We start from the raw sequence: 27285 nt of genomic DNA, 5'->3' as shown, positions 1-27285 counted from the left end.
GGGAGGGGAGGGTGGGTGATGGGTATTGAGGAGGGCACCTTTTGGGATGAGCACTGGGTGTTGTATGGAAACCAATTTGTCAATAAATTTCATAAAAAAAAAAAAAAAAAAGAAAATAACAAAGTTGGAGGAGTTAATACCTCCTTGATTTTAAAACTTATCACAAAGCTATAGTAACTGACACGTCTAAATACTAATATGGAGTGATCTTCATGATGTATTAAACTTAAAAAGAGGATGGAGAAAAGTGTACAAAGAAACAAAAAACTATAAACTAAACAATTTTTAATGGCTACTAATTTTAAAGTGGAGACTAAAGGGAAAAGGGGACAGAGATAGAAGCTAGACTTCCTGTAGCCATGTAAATATTTTATAAAATTATAAAACAAAATTTTAAAAGCATTTCCTCAGTATCAAAATTAAATGAATAAACTTAGGTACTCAGTTTTGGCCTACCCACAGACAAAAACTATTCCAAATGACTACTCCAAATGACAGTAATTTTCCTAAATATCTCAGCCTAGATTTCTGAGCTCCAGATTCAGTTAGCTACCTATTTGATATTTCTTCTTGAATGTCTTTAGATATCTTAAATTTAACATGTCCCAATTGGAAGTCTTGATTTTTCTCCCCTAAACCCAACACCCTCTCCTACTTCCCTCATTGACTCCCACCCCCTTGAAAGCATCCCAACCCAGGTAAATGGAGCCACCATCCAATCAGTTGCTTGAGGAAAAAAATCTAGAAGTCAGTTTTTATTCCTCCCTGTCCCTCACTACACACAATCCTGCACATTTTATCTCCAAAATATATCTTGAATTTGTCCACTTTATTCATGCACCAGTGAGGAGTTGTGCAATTTTGGAAAGTCAGGCAGTAAACTATAGTGTTCCTTTCACTTCTGCACCCTCAATAATCTGGAAACAACTCAGATATGAAAGCCTTTAGAATGTAAACTTTAGAAGTCATTATGATTAAGCAAATTATATAATCATACATCCTAGTGTTTAAGGAAATCTTCATTATAGTACATATACACTGATTACAACTGTGCAAAATACATATTACATTAGCAAAACCGGAACAGATTCTGGTTATATCACTAGTTTCCAATTTAAATATATTTTTCTACCAAGTTACCAAGCCTAACCCCACCCCCCCCCACACACACACACACAAAAATTCTTCACTGAACATTCAGTCAAAACAAGACTGACCTGGACTGGAAACAATAATCAGTTTGCAGCGGTGACTATATTGGGTAATACTGGGAATCATTCATTTAAACATGGACACATTTCGCTAGACTAAATCAAGGTGTGTTTCTCCTCCTTTTATCTGGCGTGCACCTGCTGTGATAATCACTACGTTGGAGTTTACAGTGACAAGGTAATCTGGGGAAAGATTTGAATAGAAAATACATTATGGAAGAAAACATCTGACATTTAGGTACACATTTCCTGTTAGGGCTCAATCACCACACTGTGTTTACTGAAGACTGGGCTCCCTCGGATCTATAATGCCCACAACACTCTTGTAGTTTAGAGAAATGTCACTAAGTTTTACTAAACTTCAATGTTTCTTGTACATTTTTTAAAAACCTAACATACCTCTTGTACTTCATAGAATAAGAGATAAAAATGTGTATGAGTCTGGTAAATGAGAATATTTACTTAGAGAAGTGGTGTGAAAAGGCCAGGGAGATCTTGGTTCATGTATTTTTTCAAATGATTATCTCATGGGTGCCAAGTAAATAAAATACAGTAGTCAAGAACTTAGGTTTTTGAGTCAAACAGAACTGGGTTCAAATCCTTACTCCATTTTATTTAACTTCAGTTCACAGGTGCATCATCTGTAAAACCTCATAGAGCTGTCCTAGGTATTAAATAATATGCATAAAGCGCTTAGCTCTGGCACAAAATAGACAATCAGTTCATGACAACTATCATGATAACCACTGTTACTGCTGCTCAGAGGGACTCAGAGGCTGTAGGAAACCTTGAAACTAAATGAAGTAAAACCTAATGAAATCTGAACAAGAGGCTATGAGTGTACAGAGTAGGGAGCAATCACCTTTAGAAGAACTGAGGAAGTCTTCATAAAGGGAAATAAAGATCCAATTTTCATATTTATTCATGTAGTATTCAAATATTTATAGTATTTAACTATGATATTAACCTTTGCCAGAAACACTGTTTGGCATTTTCATGAAAGGGCTACCATGTTGAAGATCCACTGTCCCACCCATCAGTTTGCCTTCATCAACATCCACAAAGGCAAGCTCATCACTCAAGCCCTAAAAGAAATCAGTCAAAAGCAGGGAGGGAGTAAACTTTCTGATTAAGTGGAGAGTGAAAGAAAACTGTTATACTGGCCATCTGTGTATCTTATATTAGGCTCAAAGAAGACGCAGTATGTTCAACATCTCAGGATACAAAAGCCCCAACTAGAGGAGATACAAGTTACAAAGAAGAACGTTTCAGTTCACAATTAGGAAAAAACAGAAACCGTTTAATAAATAGAACAGTCTCTGAAGGTAGTGAGCACCTCTTTAACTTAAGCTGAGGCTGTACAGTGATAAAGCAGTGATTCTGTAGAAGGAATTTCTCATCAAACTAGGAGCTCCTTGGGGTGCCTGGGTGGCTCAGTTGGTTAAGCGTCTGACTCTTGGTTTTGGCTCAGGTCATGACTTCACGGTTTTGTGGGTTCAAGCCCTGCATCGGGCACTGACGGTGCGGAGCCTGCTTGGGATTCATTCATTCTCTCTCTCTCTCTCTCTCTCTTTCTGCCTCTCCCCTGCTCATGCTGTTTCTGTCTCCCTCAAAATAAATAAACATAAAAAAATTTTTTTTAATTAGGAGCTCCTTGAGAATAGGAAGTGTTTATTCATCTGCGCTCTGGTGCTTAACCTACCTAGCACATAAGAGCTCAGTAATAGTTTTTAAAATGAATGGATTAAAATATAAGGCCCTTTCCAACTCTACAAGTTTATAGTTCTATAATCAGATAATATTACCTGCAAAAACCAATCAGTACTATATATTTCTAGCATGCTACTTTATATGTCAGAAAGAAGGGAATATAACATATTTGTATTTGCAAAAGAAACACTTGAAGATACACAAGAAACTAATTTAAATGGATGCCTGTAACAGACATAGAGGGAGAGGGTTAATGAAAACATGCTTCTCCATGAGTATCTGTTTATATTAGCTTTATTTTTTAACCTTGTGAGTGTGTTACCTCTTGAAAAATGTTTTAAATAACTACATATTCTTTTATCTTTATACTAAAATTTTCACTGAAAAATAAAATGTGTGAGGTGCCTGGGTGGCTCAGTCGGTTAAGTGTCCAACTTCGGTTCAGGTCATGATCTTACAGTTTGTGAGTTCAAGCCCTGTGTCGGGCTCTGTGCTGACAGCTCAGAGTCTGGAGCCTCCTTTGGATTCTGTGTCCCTCTCTCTTCCCCCTCCCCTGCTCATACGCTTGCTCTCTCTCTGTCTCTCTCTCAAAAATAAATAAAAATTAAAAAAGAATTTTTAAATGACTGTGCTAGTACTGAGAAGTAAATGATCAAACATCTACAACTTATTGTTGGATATTTTACTTTATTCTAAATAACGGAAATCCAAAGCCAAGCACTTTAAATTTTAAACATCATAAGTGATTAGCCTAGAAGTCTAAACTCTATCACAAGGAAAATATTGTTGCTTAATGAGATGCCACTGCTTTCTGGATACTTTGAACTATTCAAAGTGATTGGAATTGTATGTAGCAGAATTATACAGTATTGATAAAATTATCTTTGAAAAGCTAGCTTCTAAAATGTACTATATGTCCCGTACCAAAGAACATGCCCAGCATCTTGATTTACATAATCCCATCTCCAATAACAGGAACCAGAGATCCTTAGAAAAAAAGGCTGCTTTGGGCCTGGAGCAGAAAATATACAAGATGAAGAAAGTGCCAGAAAGTAAGGAAGTACTTAAAACAAAACAATGAGATATGTCAAAGGAGCACAGTAGCTAACTGAACGAGCTTCCAGTGTCCAAAGCTGAACAATTTGAGAAACAACATCCATGAAGACATATTGGATTATAACCCAAAACATAAAATAAAATCCAGGAATCCATACTAATATCTACAAATGAATTAACAGAGTGGAAGAAACAAATCTCCCATGTGAAATTCCAAATAATTTATAGAGATACTCCACCCTCAGAGGGAGCATAACTCCCACTCTTTAAGTGTGGGCTGAATACAGAGACTTCCTTCCAAAGAGCATAGTGTGGAAAGGGGGAAAAGAGAGTCACTAACACTACCTCAGCTAGGTGACTGAGGTCAACATCAACCACGATAAATCACATTGACAGTATGTACCCTGGATATGACACAATGAAAATCGCACTTGGCCTCTGTGTTTTCCCCTCTAAAATCCATAACCCAAGTCTAACCATGAAAAACAAACAAACAAAAAAAAAAAAAAAACAAGACAAATTTCAATAGAGGGTCATTCTACAAAATACATGACCGGTAATCCTTAAAACTGCCAGCCATCAAAAACAAAGTCTAAGAAACTGTCATAGTCGAAGGGAGCCTAAGGAGACATGATGACTAAATGTAATGTATCCTGGATGGGATCCTAGAACAGAAAATAGGACAGTAGATATAAACTAAGGAAATCTGGGTAATGTATGGCCTTTAGTTAACGACAATGATTATACATTTACAAAAGCATTTATACATTTGTAACATACTAAAGTATGATGTTAATAACTGGATGTGAGATAAAGATAGAACTCTGTACTATCTTTTCAACCTTTCTGTAACTCGAAAACTATTCTTTAAAAAATAAAGTGTAAAAACAAAGTCTATTAAAAAATATTTTAACTCAGTGTCTCTGGACCTTTTCCATATTTATAAAAATGAAAGTGGGTAAAATATCCACTCTCTGCACTCGTTATCCGGTGCTTTCTCCCTTTTAACATGCAATTGACTTCTGTTCTTTCATTCAACTACTAAGTGTCTATTACACTAGACGTTGTTCTAGCTAGACTTGGGATACAAGAATAAATGAAATAAAGGTGCCTGCCCTTGTGAATATCACATTATAGTAGTGAAAGCTTATGTATTATGGTATAATTCAGTGATTTTCAAAAACATTGCTGTTTCCCTACTAGGTTTATACAATAAATTTCTGCCAATAGAGTACTAAACAATTCCTACTGAGAACTCCTTCCTTATAAGCAAGAAGCTTTTAAGATATCACCACCTCCTTGGATGGAAGAAGTTGCAGAATCTAGGGCCAAAAGAGGGACAGATGAACGGGGGCCTTAACCTGGGACTTTGTAGGGGACTGTGCACTACACCGTCTCAGATCTACAAATGCTGTAATTGTCACACCACACAATTCAAGCTGAGAGCTCGTGCCTATCATCTTGTTTTTTTTTAGGGCTAGGGCCCAAATCCTCTCAGAAAGGCCCTTCAAAGTAGAGGTAATAAATAAATCTTTTACTTCAAGGTTTTCTGTACACTTATGATCTGTATACTTACCTATTCATGCAACTTGAGATAGTCTGTGCTCTTTTTTCTCCTTTACAAAATAGATCTAATAATTACTTTCAGGGTTTTATTAGACAACATATATAAAGCACTTTTTCATTATTATTGACATTGACAACAAATGTATTGGCTTTCACGTATGCACACTCTTCATTAGCAACGGTGCACCGCTGACAAAGGCATTATAGTTGACAGACAAAATGAACCACTGGGAATTCATATGATTGCTAGCAGCAGTAGTTAACAGCAGCTGATGTTCTTAGTGCCTTACAGATACTTCTGTCATCTAGCTCAAACCCAGGGCCAGGACTAAAGGCTATAGAAAGGTAGCTTAGGAAATTTTACAGATATCCCACTAATAAAAGCAAAGCATAGCTCCAAGAGTTTATTATGACTTACTAAAACATTATGGGTTCAGATCAGGGTAATATTCTTAGGAGTGAGAATCTTTCTAGTCCTGTGTCTAGCCATTTAACTGGAAGCTAAGTTTATCTGCTACATCAATGCTAAGAACTAAACACTAAAACTAACCTAATATGGATAAGGTAGAAGGGAAATAAAGACAGAGACAAGGAAACCGGAGAGAGATTTTTAAAGGAAAAAGACTATTATATTTTGTGGTAGTAGGACACTTACCACAACTGACAGGTTGTGCACTTTTTTCTGCCACCTATTTCTTCATTGCACGTGTATGAGCTGTTTCCTACAAAGTACCCCAAGCAAAGGGGTACTTCATACTGTCATCACATGGGGGAAAGAGTAATATCAACATTCTAACACATATGATACCATCATAAATACTAGAAAAACCAGGGGCGCCTGGGTGGCTCAGCTGGTTAAGCATGGGACTCTTGATTTCCACTCAGGTCATAATCTCAGGGTGGTGAGCTTGAGCCCCACGTCACCGGGCTTCCTTCGTGCTGAGCATGGAGCCTGCTTTAGATTCTCTCTCTCCCTCTCCCTCTGCTTCTCCCCTGCTTGCACTCTCTCTCAAAAAACAAAACAAAAACAAGCAAACAAAAACCCAAAACCTAGAGAAAGCAGCCCCCTCTGGGTAGAACAATTAGAAAAGCCCACCTGTGCCTCTGGGCTAAGCCTGCAGGGACTGAATAAGGCCTCTACTCACCCCATTTTTAACTGAACACAACCTGCCTAACCATATGCAGTAGCCTTACATCCAAAGAAGGGAAACTTGGTTAACCCTATGGCACAGAACAGAGAACTTACTTTTAGTAAGATGCTGATTATACAGGCTGTTCCAAGCGATCCAGTTCCTATAATGGAGATCTTATTGTGATGAATGGCCTCCTCTGAAGTGAAATTCTTAAGAAGTTCACCCTTGATAGTCGCCATCTTGGAAACCTAACAGTGAGGAAAAACTGCAAAGCCACTTCCAAATTTGGTCTGCAGTGAGAGTGGGCATATAGAAAACTCCCAGGTCCCCTGGGGGAAGGAGGTGCTGCAGACCCAACAGGGAATGACAAAACTGACTGGCAAAGAAGCTGGGTAGTTTCTAGCCAGCCGCCCAGCATCCAGAGGTAAACCAAGGGAAGGAAGAGGAGGGTGGAACAGTTAAGAGGGATTAAGAATTAGTGAAGGCAAAGGGGCGGCTTCACCAAAAGTGACACCACAGTCAGGACAGCTCTTCCTCCCCTCACCACCCCAGTTTTACCCCTCGCCCAGCTCTTGGCTCCAGAACCCAGCCCAGACTCCATAAGTCCAGGGCCGAGGACTGCCAAGCACGCAGTACTTCCGGCCACATTCACGCGGGTGAGAGGGCCAGCCACCTCTGACAGGGATGTGTGCAGGCTGCAAGGGACACAGAGCCATCCTCAGGCAAAAGAAATTCACTCCCGCGGCGACCACGCTGCAGCTCATCTACAGAACTCCCACAGCCCACCTCATGGCCGCCCCCTCAAGAGGCAGATGAAGAGAATGGAGGAAAACCGCAGAAAAGCTGGTTGAGGCCTCAAGAAGGAAAACCATTGGCTAGTGAGGCTGCGCAAGGCCGCGGGCCTCGTTTTGGTCGTAGCACACCTGGTGCAGAAGCGAGGCCAGAATGAGGGTTCTGGTGCATCATGCCTGGCCTGTGCCCGGCCTGCGCCTGCAGCTTGTCACCTGCACCAGTGGAGGGCTGCCATTTTTGTAGTTGGCGGGTTTCAGGGAGGCTCCTTGGGCTCCTGGGCTCAAAGAGCACGAGGTGCAAAAGATAACAATGAATTAGAGAGCCTCCAGCTATCAAATGGGGTACCACTTGCCCAAAACCCATCCACCAGAAAGCCCAAGTAAATGTATTTCTAACCAAACCTTGTCTGGATGTATCCAATAGGACTTTTTGACTCTCCGTTGCTAACTTTTTCCCAGAGCTGCAGGAGAAAGGGACCTCAGTGCTACTTTTAACCACCCACAAAGCGAATAAGTAAAAATTTTAAAACCTGCTATGCAAAGGGGCTTTTTAAATAAAATATGAAACCCTAAAAACTTGATCAGTGCAGGGCTACTTGACAACAATTTTCACAGGTGTATGGGAAAGCTCAACTCATTTATGGGGTAGTTAAATGCAGAACCCAAAATTCCCCTCTCATCCTTTAGTCTGGGATACACCAAGGCTTTTGTTCTCTTGTCCCACCACGTTCTACCTAATTGTTTCCTAACTCATTTGTGAATCGTAATATATAATACACATCCGACAAATTCTTTTCTAAGAAGTAGAGCAGCTGTTTCTCAAACTTTTTTTCATTCTCTCTCCCTCAAGGGCCTTTTTAGACATTTTCCCCCAATCGTTCAGCTCCACTCACTCCATCATGAAATTAAATATTAAAGAATAAGAGGTGCCTGGGTGGCTCAGTCGGTTAAGGCTCCCACTTCGGCTCAGGCCACGATCTCACGGTTCTTGAGTTAGAGGCCCTGTGTCAAGCTCTGCGCTGACAGCTCAGAGCCTGGAGCCTGCTTTGGATTCTGTGTCTCCTTCTCTCTCTGCCTCGCCCCCCTCGCCCCCCCTCCCCCCACCTGCTTGCGCTCGTGCTCTCTCTCAAAAATAAACTTAAAACTTTTTTTAAATAAATAAATATTAAAGGGGCACCTGGGTGGCTCAGTCGGTTGAGCGTCCAACTTCGGCTCAGGTCACGATCTCACGGTTTGTGAGTTCGAGCCCCGCGTCAGGCTCTGGGCTGACGGCTCAGAGCCTGGAGCCTGCTTCCAATTCTGTGTCTCCCTCTCTCTCTGCCCCTCCCCCATTCATGCTCTGTCTCTCTCTGTCTCAAGGATAAATAAAGATTAAAAAAAATTTTTTTTTAATAAATAAATATTAAAGAACAAGAGGGGCACCTGGCAGCCTCAGTCAGTCGGTGGAGACTGCAACTCTTGATCTTGGGATTGTGAGTTTGAGCCCCAGGTTGGGTGTAGAGATTACTTAAAAATAAAATCTAAAAGTAATAATAATAAGATGTTGTCTGCTAGGGTTGAACTTTAGGGTTTAGAAACCCTTGTAATATCTGTTTTTTCCACCAACCCCATAACCAATTTAACCCTCTTGGGGTGATATTGCCCCCTGTTGAGAATACACGATGTAGAGCAGTTTTACTTCCTACAGTATTCCCACTGAAACTATATTTTGCAGGCTTTGAATACCTGCAAGCATTTACTAAAATGAAGTTTTAATTTGGTGTACAAAGAACAGCTTTTTTAAAAAAAAAAGGCAAAATCCACAGAAGACCCCTCTATCCCTGCTATCCTAACTAAACTCTCTGATGATCCTGTTTGTGCATTCAAGGGAAGAATTGAAAACAAGGAAAAAGAACAAAATATTGGGAAACTAATCATGTTCAGCAGTAGAGGACCGGAATGAAAACTATTCAAACAGCAAGAATAAGAGTATGAACTGTGACTCTCTGTCCAGTGCTCTCCACGAGAGCACACGCTGTAAGTCCTTAGGGCCTGCATATGTCTTCTCATTTTTCGCCCTGGTCCTGTCCTAGTCTATCTATAAATTACTTTGGTCCTGATTTCTTTGTTTTTGTTCAGTTGTGTATTTCTTATAGCTACCTTAAATTGTGAAATCAAGGAAATATTTCATGTATGTGTGTGTGGCATATGCATATATAAATTAGAAATACATGCACTCATATACATATACATCAATAATCAATTAGTTGAGGTGCCCTAAATACTGTGAGATACTTGAGAGCATAAATCATGTCATATTGACCTCATGACCATAACACAAACAAGCGTACCAGAAGTTTGCTCAACAAATGACTTAGAGAATGGTCTAAGCTTCCCGTGTGGTATTTCAACAGAGACACCAAATCAGCTATTTGAGTTCATATGAATTGGAATAATACTTATAGGTTTGAAAACATTTAATTTTGATTATGCCATTGAAGTTTTATTTCTGTTTCTTTCTGTTATACATGGACTTAACGTACCCAGTGCAGATCACACATAGACACACAAAGCTAATGAAGCAATATAAACTGAATATGCCTGTGCCCTAATGGAAGAATGAAATTTCAATGCTAGAAAAAGTGCTGGTTGTTTTATGGGAAGAATCATAAGTTTTATATTATAAAGGATTATTATACATACTCTACCAAACTTGAAGTCAACTCATATATTACATACTTCAGAAGTATTACTTGCATATGTATAGGTTGGGTATCATTAGAACAGAGTTGTAAGAGATTCATAAAGAGGGGAAATATTTTTACCATTTCCTTTTTCTAGCCTTGAGGGACTGAAGTTATGTCATGTGTTTCCAATGTTTTTTTTAAATTTTTTACAAATCAAATGACAATACTTTCAAAATAGAAAATATACAGTCTGATATCTTCTTCTATAAAACAGTGGAACATTAAGAGGCTTTAAAATACCAGCTCTTTTTGGATATTCCAAAGTATGTCTGCACTCTTCTTAAAAAGGGCCTCCTCCTCAGAATTCAAGTTAACTTTCACAATATCTGAGACACCATTTTGTCCCAAGACACAAGGGATACTGAGAAAGATTTCTTCTTTTAATCCATATAAGCCCTAAAAGGCAAAATTAGATTATTGTTCAGTAACCTGATATGGAAAAACAGCTAATGCAAAAGCGCTTCAGAATAAGAGGATACCAGAGCTCAACTAGAATCAGGGGGTGGTAGAGTAATTATCGACAATACAAATCCTAGGGGGGTCTGGGTGGCTCAGTCCGTAAAATGTCTGACTTTGGCTCAGGTCATGACCTCGTGGTTTATGAGTTCAGTCCCGCATTGGGCTCTGTGCTGACAGCTCAGAGCCTGGAGCCTGCTTTGGATTCTGCATCTCCCTCTCTCTCCCTGCCCCTCCCTTGCTCGTGCTCCGTCTCTGTCTCTGTCTCTCTGTCTCTCTCTCTCAAAAATAAATAAACGTTAACAAAAACTTAAAAAAAAACCAACACCCATCCTAATGTCCTATGACTCTGTGGAGTTTGTGTTCAATGAAATAAAGAACCTACCAGAGGCCTTCAAAGGGACCAAGAAAGGCAACATCTACTTCACCCCTTACCAGGTCCATCTTTCTGTCCAAAGGAAAGATACCATCCGGTCCTTCATGATGCCATTTTATCTAATAAGGACTGCAAAATCAAGCAGCCTGTGTTTGGTATAAACTACATCAAGAGAACAGTGAAGGTTGAAGGAGGAAGTGGCTGGGAAGACCGCTTTGTATTAGTTGACCTTTACACCAACAGGCACCATTGAGTTGGACAATAGATGTTACAGGTGACATCTCAATCTTCTAAAGGTGAAGCCTCCAATGGAGCCTACAGATACTCTCATATGCCCAGCAGGGCCTTTGTCTTTCCCCTGCCAATTACAAACAGAATATGCCCTTACCCTCCTGGCTACTTCTATCCATCACCCCCATCTGACTTCTATCCAGAACCTCCCATGATGAACATGGAATAGTTGCAACCAAGGCGACCACCCTATTCTGGGCTTATGGAACCTCCAGCCAGCAGCCCTGATGTTCCCTCTACTCCTGTAGCTGAAGCCAAGGCCACAGAAGCAGCTGCCAGAGCCAGTTACAACCTGGACAACAAACACAATGCCTACATGCCCACAAACCAGTTTCTGCCACCTTCCTACTATCCCATGGAAGATAAGACCCAGTAGACACCTAACACCTCCCTGCCTTCCATCCCTCCTTGCTCTTTCCCATCTATCCCTTGGGGTTGACTTTAGGGTTGGAAGAGGCAATGGGAAGGTTTTGTTCCTTCTCCTTCCTTCCTTATAATTAAACATTACCAGGAACTAGCATGGAGGGAAGGAAGAGGCCCCTTGACTATAGAGTGGTGTTTCCCACAACAGCTCAGAGTCCACAGGTGCTACCCAGCCAAGCTTCCCTCTCACCATCTTTGGGGATTTCCTCAGGATCTCAGGGTGTGCCCCTTGTTCCTATCTCATTCTAATATCCCACAGAGGGCCTCTGGTCACCTCCTCCACCACAGTCCAGCTCCCTCATTTGGGTAGGCATTTTATACTCAACCTCACAAGCTCCATCACATCAGCCACATGTCTTCTTCTGGGGGCCCCAGCCAGGCTATACTCACATTCCCTCCACTCTGGTCTGTCCCTATCCATGGAAGGCCACAGTCCCACCAGACTATCAGCCTACATTCCATTCCCAGCCAGGGGTCAGCTTCAGTTACATTCACCTTCCCTTCCTTTTCCTGTCCTTTGTCATTCTGTTGCCACCTCTGTGTAACTTTTGGAGCTTTAACATGAGTTGCTAGGGATTGGGTGGAATCAGAAACGAGGCCACTGTAGCTGAGGAAGAAGCCCCTCTGTTCCCTATTGGTGTTCTGGGAATTTGTTTCCCTCTACTTTCTCTGTTTCTCTTTCTTCTAGAAGGGGCTTCTAGGACTAAAATTGAAGAATGTATGTGCATCCCATCATGACACTTGGGGCTGTTGAGTGGGCTGGAAATAAGGCGCCTAGCCCGTGGGGCCTGGCCTTGTCTGGTCCTGTGTGATGACCATGACCTGCTACCCAGGCCCCTCTTCTCTTTAAGCTTCATGCCTGGTTGACAATATGACCCTTGAATACACTAAAATTGGCTCTCATTTGTTCCTGGATTGGCCATGAAATGAGGAAATGGCTACTTAAGAAAATTCCCTGTTTATTTGAAAAAAAAAAAAAACCCAGTCAACATATTAATATGAAATAAACTGTACCCTTATTTGTTGAAAATGTGAAGTAATAAAACTGAAGTAGCTGGGGTAAAAAAAAATAAGAGTATATGAATGATTATGCTCTTAATGTCAAATGTTTATTTTCCTATAAAATATAACTTATCCATTGATTTGTTCAGTAAAAATTATGAAATTTCCATATTACTCAATCTCACTCTCTTCTCAGAGCATTTGACACCTCCTTGACTCTTCCTCAGGAGCAACCTCGGGGTAATTAATTGCTTATTCTCCCGCAGCCCCTGTGTATCCTCAAAAGAGGAGGGGTGTGTATCCATTGTGTACTCATTGTCTCTTTCAAAACAGTAATCCCCTACTCTCTTAACATTTCCCCTATTTTTTTGAGGCTCATCTTATTCAACTCTTCTTCCTTAATGATCATCTTCTAACCTCTTGGCTACTCTGTCTCATTCACAAAAGACTGACACCTGGCTCACAATCTTCTCTGTCCCAGTTTCTGTGATTACTCTTGGTGACTTCATTGTTCATGTGGGGAAACTAACCATAAACAATTCCCTTTCCAGTTTCTTGACTTCTTTATCTCACAGAACCTTCTCTTCCCACCCCAAGTATCCTACTGTGGACATTGTTACGGGTTCCTCGATATCCAACTTAGATCCCATGATTCATTCTGTAACCCTTTCACCATATACTAAGACCCTCTGCTTATTTTAATTTTTATTTTATAAATATTTCTTAAATTCCTTATTATTCATTTTCTTTTTATAATTTATTCATTTGTATGTAGATCATATTTGAGGGCAAAGGTCTTGAATTTGTCTGTGACCCTTTAGCAGAAAGTCAAACCTATTTTTTTTTTTTAATTTTTTTTTCAACGTTTTTTATTTATTTTTGGGACAGAGAGAGACAGAGCATGAACAGGGGAGGGGCAGAGAGAGAGGGAGACACAGAATCGGAAACAGGCTCCAGGCTCCGAGCCATCAGCCCAGAGCCTGACGCGGGGCTCGAACTCACGGACCGCGAGATCGTGACCTGGCTGAAGTCGGACGCTTAACCGACTGCGCCACCCAGGCACCCCGAAAGTCAAACCTATTTTTAACATGTATATAAGCCAAAAGCTACACCTCCACCCTTCTCTTCCTCTTTCTCTCCTCACCCCCTCTTTCACACTCCACAAGTAAAACCCACGCCCACATGAATTCAGCTATGCTCTCTCTCCATTCCTGTGCTCAGATCCCTGGAGAAAACTACACAATAAAGTTGATCTTTAACTCACATTACAAATTAATGCACACCAACCTCAAATAAGCATCCACCTAACAGTAATTCTGCTTTTTTTTTTTTTTTTTTTTTTGGTCAACTTCTATTTCTATCTACAAAGACGACTTTAAATCTTCTCAAACATCTGACTTTTCTATACATCCCCTGATTCTCAGCAGCAGATGATTTTGTCTCCTTTCACTAAAAAGACAGAAGTCATCAGATGCATCCAATGCCAAACTTACAAATCTACAGGATTCACTGCCTATCCTCTCTTTATTATCTCCTGTTACAATAGCTGTCTCTCCTCCTATCTAGGACTAATACCTTCATCTATGGTCTGGATCCCACTGCCTCTGCTTATTACTTCTATCTTCAATATCTTCTTTACTATCAGAATTTTTTTTTTAATTTTTTTTTCAACGTTTATTTATTTTTGGGACAGAGAGAGACAGAGCATGAACGGGGGAGGGGCAGAGAGAGAGGGAGACACAGAATCGGAAACAGGCTCCAGGCTCTGAGCCATCAGCCCAGAGCCAGACGCGGGACTCGAACTCACGGACCGCGAGATCGTGACCTGGCTGAAGTCGGACGCTTAACCGACTGCGCCACCCAGGCGCCCCTACTATCAGAATTTATCTTTGAAAAAAGAAAAGAAAAAAAGGCAGGCGCCTGGGTGGCTCAGTTGGTTGAGTGTCTGACTCCTGATTTCAGCTCAGGTCATGGTCCCAGGGTTGTGGGATTGAGCCCCTCATTGGGCTCCACACTGAGTGTGGAGCCTGCTTAAGATTCTCTCTCTCTCCCCCTCTGACCCTCTCCCCCACTCACATGCTCTCTCTCTCACTCTGTCTCTCTAAAGTAAAAAAAAAAAAAATTTTTTTAAACAAAAAACGCAAACTTGCCTGGCCTTGATTTTCCTCTCCAATTATTACTCTCTTTCCTTACCTTCACAGCCAAATACCTCAAAAAAAGCTGTTTATACTTGTCTTAGTTTCCTCAGAGGTTCTCAAGGGACCCTTCCAAGGGACATTTGGCACTATATGGAGACATTTTTGATTGTCAAAAATGGGGAAAGAGGGTATGCTACTGGCATCTAATAAGTATAGGCTGGAATGCTGCTAACATCCCACAATGCACAGGACAGCCCTCCAACAATGAAGAATTATCCAGCCCAAAGTCTATAGTGCCGAGGCTAAGAAAACCCTAGTGTGCTCCAATCAGACTTTCATTCCTATCACTTCATTAAACAGTTCCTGCTAAGGTTATCCATGACCTCTGTCACTTTATCCCCCTGTCATTTTTTTTAAGTTTATTTATTTATTTTGAGAGAGAGAGAGAGACAGTATGAGTGGGAGAAGGGCAAAGAGAGAAAGAGAGAGAGAGAGAGAGAGAGAGAGAGAGAGAGAGAGAGAGAGAAAGAGATTCCCAAGCAGGCTTTGTGCTGCCAGCACAGAGCCCGGTGTGAGGCTCGAACCCATGAAGCTACAAGATCATGACCTAAGCTGAAACCAAGAGTTGGACATTTAACCAACTAAGCCACCCTATCCTCCTGGCATTTTTAATCCTCATTTATATGACTTCACAACATCAACCAACAATAGAAAACCAATTCTTTCATCTTTAAAACATCCTCCTCTCTCTTGGTTACCATGATTCCACGTTCTCTTGGTTTTTCTTTTAATTCTCTGGTCACCACTTCTTTTTGACTTTGTGGGCTCACACTATATAAACTCAACTTTTTAAAAATATTTATTTATTTTTGAGAGACAGAGAGAGACAGGGCATGAGCAGGGGAGGAGCAGACAGAGGGAGACACAGAATCTGAAGTAGGCTCCAGGCTCTGAGCTGTCAGCACAGAGCCCAACGCAAGGCTTGAACCCACGAACTGCGAGATGGTGACCTGAGTTGAAGTCTAATGCCTAACTGACTGAGCCACCCAGGTGCCCCTAAACTCAACTTTTAACACTGGAATTCCTCAAGACTCAATCTCAATCTGTCTTCTCACTTTATTATGCTCTCCTTAGGCAAGTTCATTAACATTCCTGGCTTCAGTTACTATGTGTAAGGCATATCTGTTGTCTGTACCTGTCCAGCTTCTCTTCCTTTGTTGTTGTTGTTGTTGTTGTTGTTGTTGTTGACAGAACCTCTCTTTCCCCTTCAGGAACTGTCTCTCTCCAAACTGACTCACATTTAGAACTCCAACCCAAAACTCTTCTACAAGTTCCAGAAGCTTGTACCCAACTGCCTATTTCCTCTTGGATATTGCAAAACACCTGAAAATGAACTTGTCCATAACTGCAAACATGATCTTTAAACGTGGCTCTCCTTGAGTATTCCCTTCCTTAGTGGCTACCACTATCTATATATAAAGGTGGAAAACAGAAACCCACAAATGGCCTTTCTTTTCCTTATTTCTCACTTCATTCCACTACCAAGTCCTATGAATGTTACCTCCTAAATACAGTATCTACAAATTTATCCCCTTCTCTTCGCCTCGACTACTATCATTTCTATTCTGAGCTACCGCACATCCTCTTGACAAGTTTCTCCATGTTTACTCTTGTCCTTTTCAAATCTGTTCCCTCCACCACAGCCATAGAAATCTTTTTAATATGAAAACTTGAAAAGAAATAAATCCTTTCAGTGGTTTTCCATAGCTCTACGGTAAGGACTCAAATCCTTTTACAAGGCTTTCAGTGGACTAACCCTGCTTACTTCTCCAGCCTAACCATGCACTTCCCTTTGCTGTCTGCATTTCAACAACTGACCTTTTTTTCAGAACTTTAAGTACCCTCTACTTACATCTACCTCAGTTCCTCTGTACATGTATTGCCTCTGTTTAGACTACTAGTTCAGCCTTCCAAATTAACTCCTACTCAATCAGAATAGGTCACATTTACTTCCTTAGGAAGGCTTCCCTTAACATCACCCATGCCACCACCCAGGGTAGCTAAATTCTCTTCTTGTACACTCTTAAGTACTGGGTAATTTTTCATCATAGAATTTATCATAATTTGTTAATATATATTTCCTTTTATAATTGTTTTATTAAGTCCATTTCTTTCATTAAACTCTATGAGATTAGGGCTTCTCTTTTGTTTGTTCACTATATCCTCAACATCTTGCGCAATGCCTGGCACATAGTAGGTACTCAAAAATGTTAAAGAAAAGATGATAAATGAAGATTCGACTTAAGCCTACCTTAACCATAGTAGAAACTGGATGCACTCTCCTCAGATTTTTCAAAATTGATCCTACCAGATCTGTCACAGATAGTCCAATAGCCCAAGAGGTATACCCTTTCAGCTTGATAATCTGATAGCCACTACAGTTGTAGAAAGTAAAAAAATCAAATTTATGGGATGTCAACTTAGAGAACACATATTATTTTTCAGGCATCCATTTTGAAGCAACCTACATGTCAATGCCACTCTCAGAGATTTCTTCCAAAATTATTTACCAATAGCCAATAGAAATTTCTATACTAGTCTCATAAACATTATTTGCTTTAAATAATAATTAATATACCCTTCTCTTATCATAAAGGCAGAATACTAGGACATATGTGCGACTAAAGATGAAACTATTTTTTTTTTAATTTTTTTTAACGTTTTTATTTATTTTTGAGACAGAGAGAGACAGAGCATGAACGGGGGGGGAGGGACAGAGAGAGAGGGAGACACAGAATCAGAAGCAGGCTCCAGGCTCTGAGCCATCAGCCTAGAGCTTGACGCGGGGCTCGAACTCACGGACCGTGAGATCATGACCTGAGCTGAAGTCAGACGTTCAACCGACTGAGCCACCCAGGCGCCCCAAGATGAAACTATTTTTATATATTTTTTATTGTTGTTTAAATCCAAACACAGGGGCGCCTGGGTGGTGCAGTCGGTTAGGCGTCCGACTTCAGCCAGGTCACGATCTCGCGGTCCGTGGGTTCGAGCCCCGCGTCAGGCTCTGGGCTGATGGCTCGGAGCCTGGAGCCTGTTTCCGATTCTGTGTCTCCCTCTCTCTCTGCCCCTCCCCCGTTCATGCTCTGTCTCTCTCTGTCCCAAAAAAAATAAATAAACGTTGAAAAAAAAATTTTAAATCCAAACACAGAATCTGATCATCTTGAAAGTTAACATATACATCTTGCTGACCACTAAAATTATTACTAGGGTGCCAATGTAACTTTATATAATTGTAAGCCAGGTGTACATATTTTTCATAAGAATACATCATTAAATCAACAATATGGGGAAATGTTCATGAAACATTTTCAAAGGAAAATAGCAAAGTCCTAAACATTATGCAATTTCTTATCTCAGTCTTGTTAAAAACATAACATGTTTATAAGAACCTTAGAACTGCATCAGTCCACAAAGTTATTAACAGTGATTATTTTTAAGTGGTATTACAGGTGATATCATCTTCTCTACACTTCTCTGAATTTTCTTATTTTCTACAATGAATATGTATCATACTCTTGCACTGCCACCAACAGATTTGGATTGACAGTCAAAGTCAAAGAACAAAGAGGTTTTAACTTAGCACTGAGTTTATTTAGTTCTCAGAAAAGGATCCAGGACAGGAAACAGAATGTTCAACATCATTATTCATATCAGGGCGTCTTACATCCATGGAAGCACTGTTGCAAGGCCCCAGGACTGCACACAATACACTTGGTAGCAAAAGATAAGACTGATCCCCTCAACACAGAAAAGCTGGGACTGGACTGTACTTACTGTGGTATTGTAATTTGACTATCAATCCAAAACCAGGGCACAATTAGGGGGCATGAGGATTACTGTCAAATTTAGGATTAACTTCCAGACTCTCAATTCAATATGACCAAGACTCTGTGGGGTAAGTAAAAAGGAAGGGAGGGAGGCTCTGCCTAGTGATTGATTGATTGATTGGTTGATGAAATATGAGTTGAAGAAAGCTCTGCAGTAAATAAATGGGGAAAGATCTTACCAGTGGAATCTGGATGACAGATTTATTTTTTCAAGAATCAACAAAATGGATTGACAAAGAGAAAGGGTTGAAAATAGAATAGTTAAATATATAATCCTTTAGTGGTCATTAACCATCCTAATGAAAATAAAACTGCTGCCATAAAAAGAAGTAGGCAAAGTGAGCATATAGAACAAGCAGTTTTAAGCTATTATATTAAGACAAAAACTAATTGCTCTATTGGAAACCTGGAAGGACATCCTATTAAATCATGATGTCATTACCCTACAATCGGTTAGGCACTAGAAAATCAGAGGCTATGACATAAAAGTGGTGAGTTGTTTTTTGATAAATACTAGCAGTATCTCAGGATTCTTTATAATTATAGATCCTTTGCTAAATGACCAAGGGGCAAATAAGTTAATTTGGACACTGCATTATTGAGAGGACTAACTGGAATAAGTACTGATCTGTAATATGTTGCAGTATTTGGCTTTTAAATCACGCAGGACTTCAGTGGAAAAGGTGGTCTTAATCATTATTCCCTTACAGCAACAGTGTTTCAAATTTAACATTCCCTGGGTTACGATGATTAGGAATTTGGTAGACAAAGACTAACACTGTAACATCCCTGTAAGAAGTAGATGGGCTGCTCCATGACACTTGGAAACCAGTATTGGCTAAAACATATTCCTTAGGGCATGGGTTGTGGTTCTGCCTCTGTATCAGATTGATTCCTGAATTTGCTGGGAACTGGCCCTCACTGGCCCCTATATCTAGAAATACATGGCATATGGGTAAGGACACTTGTGTTGAAAAGGGTAGGAAATGATACTGTAGTATTAACATAATTATATGCTAGACATTAACTTAAAAGTGATTTCTAAGTTCTAGAAGTTCTACTAACATGTAACTTGGCTAAAGCATGAGGAAGAATCATGTATGCTATTAAAGCTGATGTATATAGAGTCAGACACTTCACTTACAAGTAAAATTAGCTAACTTCTGATCATCTGATCAGTTTCATGTTTTTTCATCAAATCATTTGATAAACACTTAATAATTTCTAAGTACTGTTCTAACCATTTTACTCTACTAACTCATTTACTCTTCATAATGATTTTCTAAGGTAGGTTCTCCTATTATCCCCATATTAAATATGAAGAAAATTATGTGCAACATTATTTACAATAGCCAAAATATGGAAGCCACCCAAATGCCCATTGATAGATAAATGGATAAAGATGTGGTGAAATATTACACCACAGTGGAATATTACTTAGCCATAAAAAGAATGAAATCGTACCATTTGCAATAACATCGATAAACTTAAAGGGCACTGCTAAGTGAAATAAGACAGAGAAATAGTGATACCATACAATTTCACTTATATGTGGAATATAAATAACAAAACATACAAACAAACGAAAAACAGACTCTTAAGTACAGAGAACAAACTGGTAGTTGCCAGTGAAGAGGTGGGTAGAGGGATGGGTGAAATAAATAAAAGTTATTAATAGATATAAACTCCCAGTTATAAAATAAATAAGTGATGAAGATGAAAAGTACAGCATAGAGAATATAGCCAATAATATTATAATAATGTATGATGACAGATGGTGACTATATCTGCTGTGGGAGCACTAAGTAATACATAGAAATGTCAGTCAATATCAGCATGTTGTATACCTGAAACTAATATAACATTGTATGCTAATGAAACTTCAATAGAAAAAATAAAGATGAGGGAACTGAGCTTTTAATATTTTAAATACGTTCTCAATATCACACCACTAATAAATGGTGAAGCCAGGTTTCAAGCCTGAGCAGGTTTGAAAGCCAGGTTTCAAAGTCCATGATCAAAATCACTGTGATATATTACCCTCAAACACAAATGAGTTCTTATAAAATGATAAACAGATTTTCCTTCTGAAAAATAATCCCCAAAGCTATGCAGAATGTAAGTCTAAATTTGGGAATTTCCAAAAAGTTAGAATTCTTTGTCTCACAAAAAGCAAAGATCAACTATAGACTTTTTGTGAATCTTACTCTTAAAACTGATTATTAAGGCACTGAGACACTGAATGAGTACTGTTACCTTTCAATAACTTGTTTATGGATATTTTTCCATTGGTCCTTGTCTGAATCAGTTCCTAATTTAGGGTCTAGAGTCTTCAGGGCAACACCAGCAACATTCACCCCACTCCATAAGGGCACTAAAAGAAATAGATCTCAGAATAAATTCTTCTTCCCCGTACTGTATCAGTTGTTTGAGTTCAATGGGTTTACATTTTAAAGTTAGGTAACTACCTTACACATAATATAAAAATAAGTTTAAATGGACAAAATAAAGAAATATAAACAAACAAAATTATAAAAATATATTTTTTAATTTTAAAAAATTTATATTTTTTATATTTAAAAAATTTATATTTTTTAAAGTGTTAGAAAGATATGTAGAATTATTTTATATTTGTGTGGTGTAGAAGGCATTTTAAAGCAAGATGCAAATACAGAATCCACAAAGAAAAGGATTGATAAGGAAATATAAAGTATCATAAGCAACTAGAGAGAAAAGAGCAACAAATTAATACTACTCAATAGTAACAAAGAGCTGACAGGGAATAACCGTCAACCTAGAATCTCATATCAGTTAAACTGTCATTCAAGAATGGGGTGAAACTAAAACACTTCTGCATAAACAAAACTGACAGGATATACTTCAAGAAAAAAAAAAAAAGATCTCCAGAGAAGAGAAACACTCATAGACTTTTAAAACAGCTATATGTTACATGCATTGTTTTATGAGAGGTAGCTAAATCCATGAACAGAAGACAAAGTAGAGGAATAGAAAAATACACCAGGGAAATACCAAGCAACTGAAAGTTGTGTAGCTAGATTAGTATCAGAAAAAAATAGACTTTAAAGAAAATACGTATTATTGTAGATAAGAAGTGTAATTACATAATGGTAATAGGTTTATACTTACCACTAGAATCACCATGTTCTCCAATAATCCAACCATGGCAGCTTGTGGGATGAACACCCAACTTCTCCCCAATTAGGTAACGGAAACGGGCAGAGTCTAGATTACAACCACTTCCAATTACACGAGTTGCAGGTAAGCCACTTAGCTTCCAGACCACATATGTCAAAATGTCCACTAGAAGGAAAAATTTGTTAGAAAAAAATTAATAGTAACTTCGTTCTACAATTTGCTTTTCTGAATAAGTAAATGGTCATAAAATCAAATACAGATTCATTACAGAGTTCAAAGTAAAGCAAGTCAACAAAGAAATTAGGAAGGATTATCTCCCATACAGGTTTTTAAAAGGTTAAATTACTCACAATCATAATTAAAAAAAAAAAATCTCTCTTTTGAGATAAAGCATGTACCTGTCTGTGTGTTTAATAATCAGTCAATTAATTTTACCTCCTTAACTACACTTAAATTTCTCCTTTCCTTCACCAGCCTCATCTAATCTATCAGCATCTTCTACCCAGAATAAGGCCACATGCATGACCAGGGTCATATGCAGATGTGAACATACTCAGAAAAAATGTGAGAAGATCCTAAGCTTTAGCCCCATCTGTCTTTGAGGCTTTGTGCAAACAGGAAGTGAAGGTTAAGCCACAGTTGTAAACTGCCAGGCTTAGTGTTGAGGGCATGCCCTAGCATGCACACAGAGCCCTCCAGCAAGGACTGGGAGATATTTTTTGGTTTCAAAACTGCAGAGAGCAAGATGGAATCACTCATGTCAAGCAGTGATGGGCAGTGCAGCCAAGACCAGATATCACAGAGACCAGCACCAGCTGATGACGCACTCAGAACTGATAACCAGCAGAAACAGGAGATATGCAAAGGCCCAAGAGTGATTAAATCATTTTAAAAGGTGAGGATTTTTGCAGCAAACTGTCAGACTCCTTAGACACTGACCCCTCTGTGTCTGATCACTTCAAAAAGGGAGCTGCCACCAAAGGTTGTGCCTGATTGATCTTTGAACAGAACAGACATCCTTTGCTGCTTGAACATAATAAACATTAAACTCCAACAGCTGACCTGGACTGGACCAAGGCCTTATCTCAACTGTGCACCCACAGACTGACTTCCCATTTGGTTTGTTAGCCTCCTACACCTATTCTATCTTGTCTGTTGTGTGACTTGTGCTTTGCTTTGTGTGACATACAAGAAGCCAAGTTAAACATGTGAATGTCATCAAGTCTGGAATCCTGAACTTGCTTTATAATTACATTAACCCTGCTTTATGACTGAATAAAGCTGACATTGTGGAAAGACACAACCCATGTGTGCCTTCATAGCATGTCCATGGCAAGAGCTTTAAGGAAAGTTCTGTTCGAACATCAGCTGACCACCAAACGAATGTATGTGGCCTACGACTACTGTGGCCATGTACAACAAGGAATATAGACCTTACAAAATTAATTTATAAAAGTCATGAAACAAACTACTACAACAAGCATCAACAAAAACAAACTCTGAAAGGTAGAATTTGATTTGCAGTTTATAATTATTATAATATATAATATATATTATTATATTATTATATATAATATATATTATATTATATTATATTATATTATATTATATTATATTATATTATTATAATTTTTTTGGCTTTTGGGTTGGGGCACCTGGGCGGCTCAGTTGGTTAAGCATCCGACTTTGGCTCAGGTCATGATCTCGTGGCCCATGAGTTCAAGCCCCGCGTCGGGCTCTGTGCTGACAGCTCAGAGCTTGGAGCCTGCTTCAGATTCTGTGTCCCCCTCTTTCTCTGCCCCTCCCCCACTCACATTCTATCTTGCTCTCTGAAAAATAAATAAATGTTAAAAAAAATAATTTTTTGCCTTTTTTAAGTTTTTATTTTAATTCCAGTTAGTTAGCATACAGTGTTGTATTAGTTTCAGGTGTACAATATAAAGATTCAATAACTGCATACATCACCTGGTGCTCATCACAAGTTCCCTCCTTAATCCCCATCACATACTTAACTGATTCCCCCAACCCGCCTCCTGTCTGGTAACCATCAGTTTGTTTTCAATTGATGGTTTCAACTAAACCAATGTCTAGTTTTCAACAAAAATTATGAGGCATCAAATGAAACAAATAAGTATAGACAATACAAAGGAAAAGAAGCAATCAACAGAAACTGTTCCTAAAGTACCCCAGACTTTAAACAACTAACCTATCTTCAAGACCACTGGTTCTTTCTTCTGCCTTCTCCATCTATTGTTGGGCCATCTAGTGAATTTTCATTTCAGTTAACTTTTCAACTTCAGAATTTCTATTTTATTTCCTTTTTATAATTTCTATTTATTAATATTTCTTATTTGGTGAGACTTCAGCCTCATATGTCCTTTAGTTCTTTAGACATGGCTTGCTTTAGCTGTAAATATAGTTAAAATGGTTGGTTTAAAGTATTTGTCCACTGGGATGCCTGGATGGCTCAGTCAGTTATGTGTCCAACTCTTGGTTTCGGCTCAGGTCATGATCTCATGGTTTGTTGGATGGAGCCCCGCATTGGGCTCTGTGCTAACAGTGCAGAGCCTGCTTGGGATTCTCTCTCTCCCTCTCTCTCTCTGCCCCTCTCCTGCTCTCTCTCTCTCTCTCTCTCTCTCTCTCCCTCTCTCTCTCTCAGAATAAATAAACTTAAACAAAAGTGAAGTATTTGTCTGGTAAATCTTTGTTAATTATTATGGCTAGAACTTCCAGCACAATGTTGAATACAAGTAGTGAAACCAGGCATCTTGTCTTATTCTTAATCTTAGAGAGAAATATTTCAGTCTTTCACTATTGAGTATGATGCTAGCTGTGGGTTTTTCAAGTTGAAGAAATTTCCTCCTACTCATACTTTACTGATTCTTTTTTTAAATCATGATTGGGTGTCGAATTTTGTGATATATTTTTCTGCATTTATTACCACTCTAATCATTATATAATATCCTTCTTTGTCTCTGGTAACAATTTTTGTGTGAAAGTCTAATTTCTCTGGTATCAGTATAGCCACTCCAGCTCTCTTTTGGTTCCTGTGTATATGAAATATTTTTTCCATCCTTTTGCTTTCAACTTACTGTGTCATTAAATCTAAAGTGAACCACTTGCAATTAGGCAAGAAAAAGAAATAAAAACCAAATTGGAAAGGAAGAAGTAAAACTATTTCTATTTGCAGATGACATGATCTTATATATAGAAAATCCTAAAGAATCCACAGACACACACACTCACAAACTATTAGAGCTGATAAATGAATTCAATAAAGTTGCAGGATACAAGACAACACTCAAAAATCACTTGTATTTCTAGGGGTACCTGGGTGGCTCAGTTGGTTAAGCATCCGACTTCGGCTCAGGTCATGATCTCACAGCTCATGAATTCAAGCCCCGCATTGGGCTCTACACTGACAGCTCAGCCCTATCAAAATTCCAATGATCTTTTTTGTGCAAATGAAAACAAAAATCCTAAAATGCATACGAAATTACATAGGGCCCCAAATAGTGAAAACAATTATGAAAAAGAATAACACAGCTGAAGAACTCACATTCTGACTTCAAAACTTAACTACAGAGCTACAGTAATCAAAACACTATGATATTGGCATAAGGAGAGACATATCAATCAATGGAACACAAGTGACAGTCCAGAAAACCCACTCATATATGGTCAATGAGTTTTAGACAAGGGTGCTAAAACCATTCAATGGGGAAAGAAGAATATTTTCAAAAAATGTGGTTGAGACAAGAGGATATCCACATGCAAAAGAATGAAATTTGACTCTTACCTCACATCATGTACAAAGTTAGTTCCAGATGGCTCAAAGATCTAAATATAAGAGCTAGAAATATAGGGGTAAATCTTCATGACCTTGAATTTGGCAATGATTTCTTAGGTATGACACCAAAAGCATGAGTAACAAAAAGAGAAAAAGATAGATTGGCCTTCACCAAAATTAAATATTTTTATGTACAAAGTACACTATCAAGAAAGCAAAAAGACAATCCATGGAATGGAAGAATACATTTAAATCACAGATCTGGTAAGAGTCCTATAGCCAGATATATAAAGAACTCGTATTACTCCTCAACCAAAAGGCAAACAACCCAATTTAAAAATGAGGAAAGAACTTGGATAGATGTTTCTCCAAGAAAATATACAAATGGTCAACAAGCAATGAAAACATGCTCAAGGGGCACCTGGATGGCTCAGTCAGTTGAGCGTCCAACTTCAGCTCAGGTCATGATCTTGCGGTTCATGGGTTTGAGCCCTGCATTGGGATCACTGCTGTCAGCCTGTCAGCACAGACCCTGCTGCAGATCCTCTGTCCCCTTCTCTATACCCCTCCCCCTGCTGTGCTCTCTCAAAAATAAATAAATACAAAAAAAAAAGGAAAGATGCTCAACATCATTAGGCACTAGGGAAATGCAAATCAAAACCACAATGAGATACCACTTCACATCAACTTAAATAGCTAAAATAAAAAATGTAGAAAATAACAACTATTGGGGTGCCTGGGTAGCTCAGTTGATTGAGCGTCCAACTTCAGCTCAGGTCATGATCTCATGGTTTATGAGATCCAGCTCACTGCCGTCAGCACAGAGCCAGCTTCAGATCCTCTGTTCCCCTCTTTCTCTGCCTCTCCCCTGCTCATGCTCTCTCTCTCTCTCAAAAATAAATAAACAGTAAAAAAAAGAAAATAACAAGTGCTGGTGGGGATATGGACAATGGGAACATTTACACACTGTTGATGGGAATGTAAAATAGTACAGCTACCAAGAAAAAAGCTTGGCAGTTACTAATTAACATAGAATTATCATAAGACCCAGGATTGATTGATTGATTTCTTTCTTTCTTTCTTTCTTCTTTTCAGAGAGAGAGAGAGAGAGAGAGAGCGCGCGCACATGTACGCAAGAGGGAGAAGGAGACAGAAAACCTTAAGCAGGCTCCATGACCGGCACGGGAGCCAATGGGGGGCTCAATCCCACAACTGTGAGATCATGACCCCAGCCAAAATCAAGGGGCAGACGCTCAACCAACTAAGCTACCCAGGCACCCCCATATGACCCAGTGTTTCTACTCCTAGAGATATATGCAGGTGTTCAAACAAAAATTGTACATGAATATTCCTAACATCACTATTCACAATAGCCAAAAGGTAAAAACAATTCAAATGTCCATCAGCTGATAAATGGATAAATGGAATGTGATATATTACACAGTGGAATATTTTCAGTCATAAAAAGTATTGATGCATACCACAATATGGATGAACCTTGAAAACATTATTAAATTAAAGAAGCAATACTTTTACAAAAGGACACATATTGTATGATCCCATTTATATTAAA

The 27285-nt window shown here is 39.1% G+C and overlaps 1 protein-coding gene and 1 pseudogene across 1 annotated transcript in view; one reads left to right on the top strand and one right to left on the bottom strand.

Annotated features, from left to right (window-relative positions):
- Positions 1-9797: 9797 nt before the first annotated feature.
- LOC115525771 (L-lactate dehydrogenase C chain) overlaps positions 9798-27285 on the bottom strand; it is a 43491-nt gene continuing 26003 nt past the window's right edge. The window contains exons 4-7 of the mRNA XM_030333136.1: positions 21914-22087; positions 21023-21140; positions 17191-17314; positions 9798-10589 (exon numbers count right to left, since the gene is read on the bottom strand). Coding sequence (XP_030188996.1) covers positions 10425-10589; positions 17191-17314; positions 21023-21140; positions 21914-22087 — 581 coding nt within the window. The 3' untranslated portion in view covers positions 9798-10424. The remainder of the gene's footprint in view (positions 10590-17190; positions 17315-21022; positions 21141-21913; positions 22088-27285) is intronic.
- Positions 10914-12793, top strand: LOC115525774 (annotated as a pseudogene).

This window comes from Lynx canadensis, chromosome D1, assembly GCF_007474595.2.
Source record: "Lynx canadensis isolate LIC74 chromosome D1, mLynCan4.pri.v2, whole genome shotgun sequence".
In the NCBI taxonomy this organism is placed as follows: Eukaryota; Metazoa; Chordata; class Mammalia; order Carnivora; family Felidae; genus Lynx; species Lynx canadensis.
Note: the sequence above shows the minus strand (reverse complement) of the source record. Positions and strands in the feature narration are given on the sequence as shown.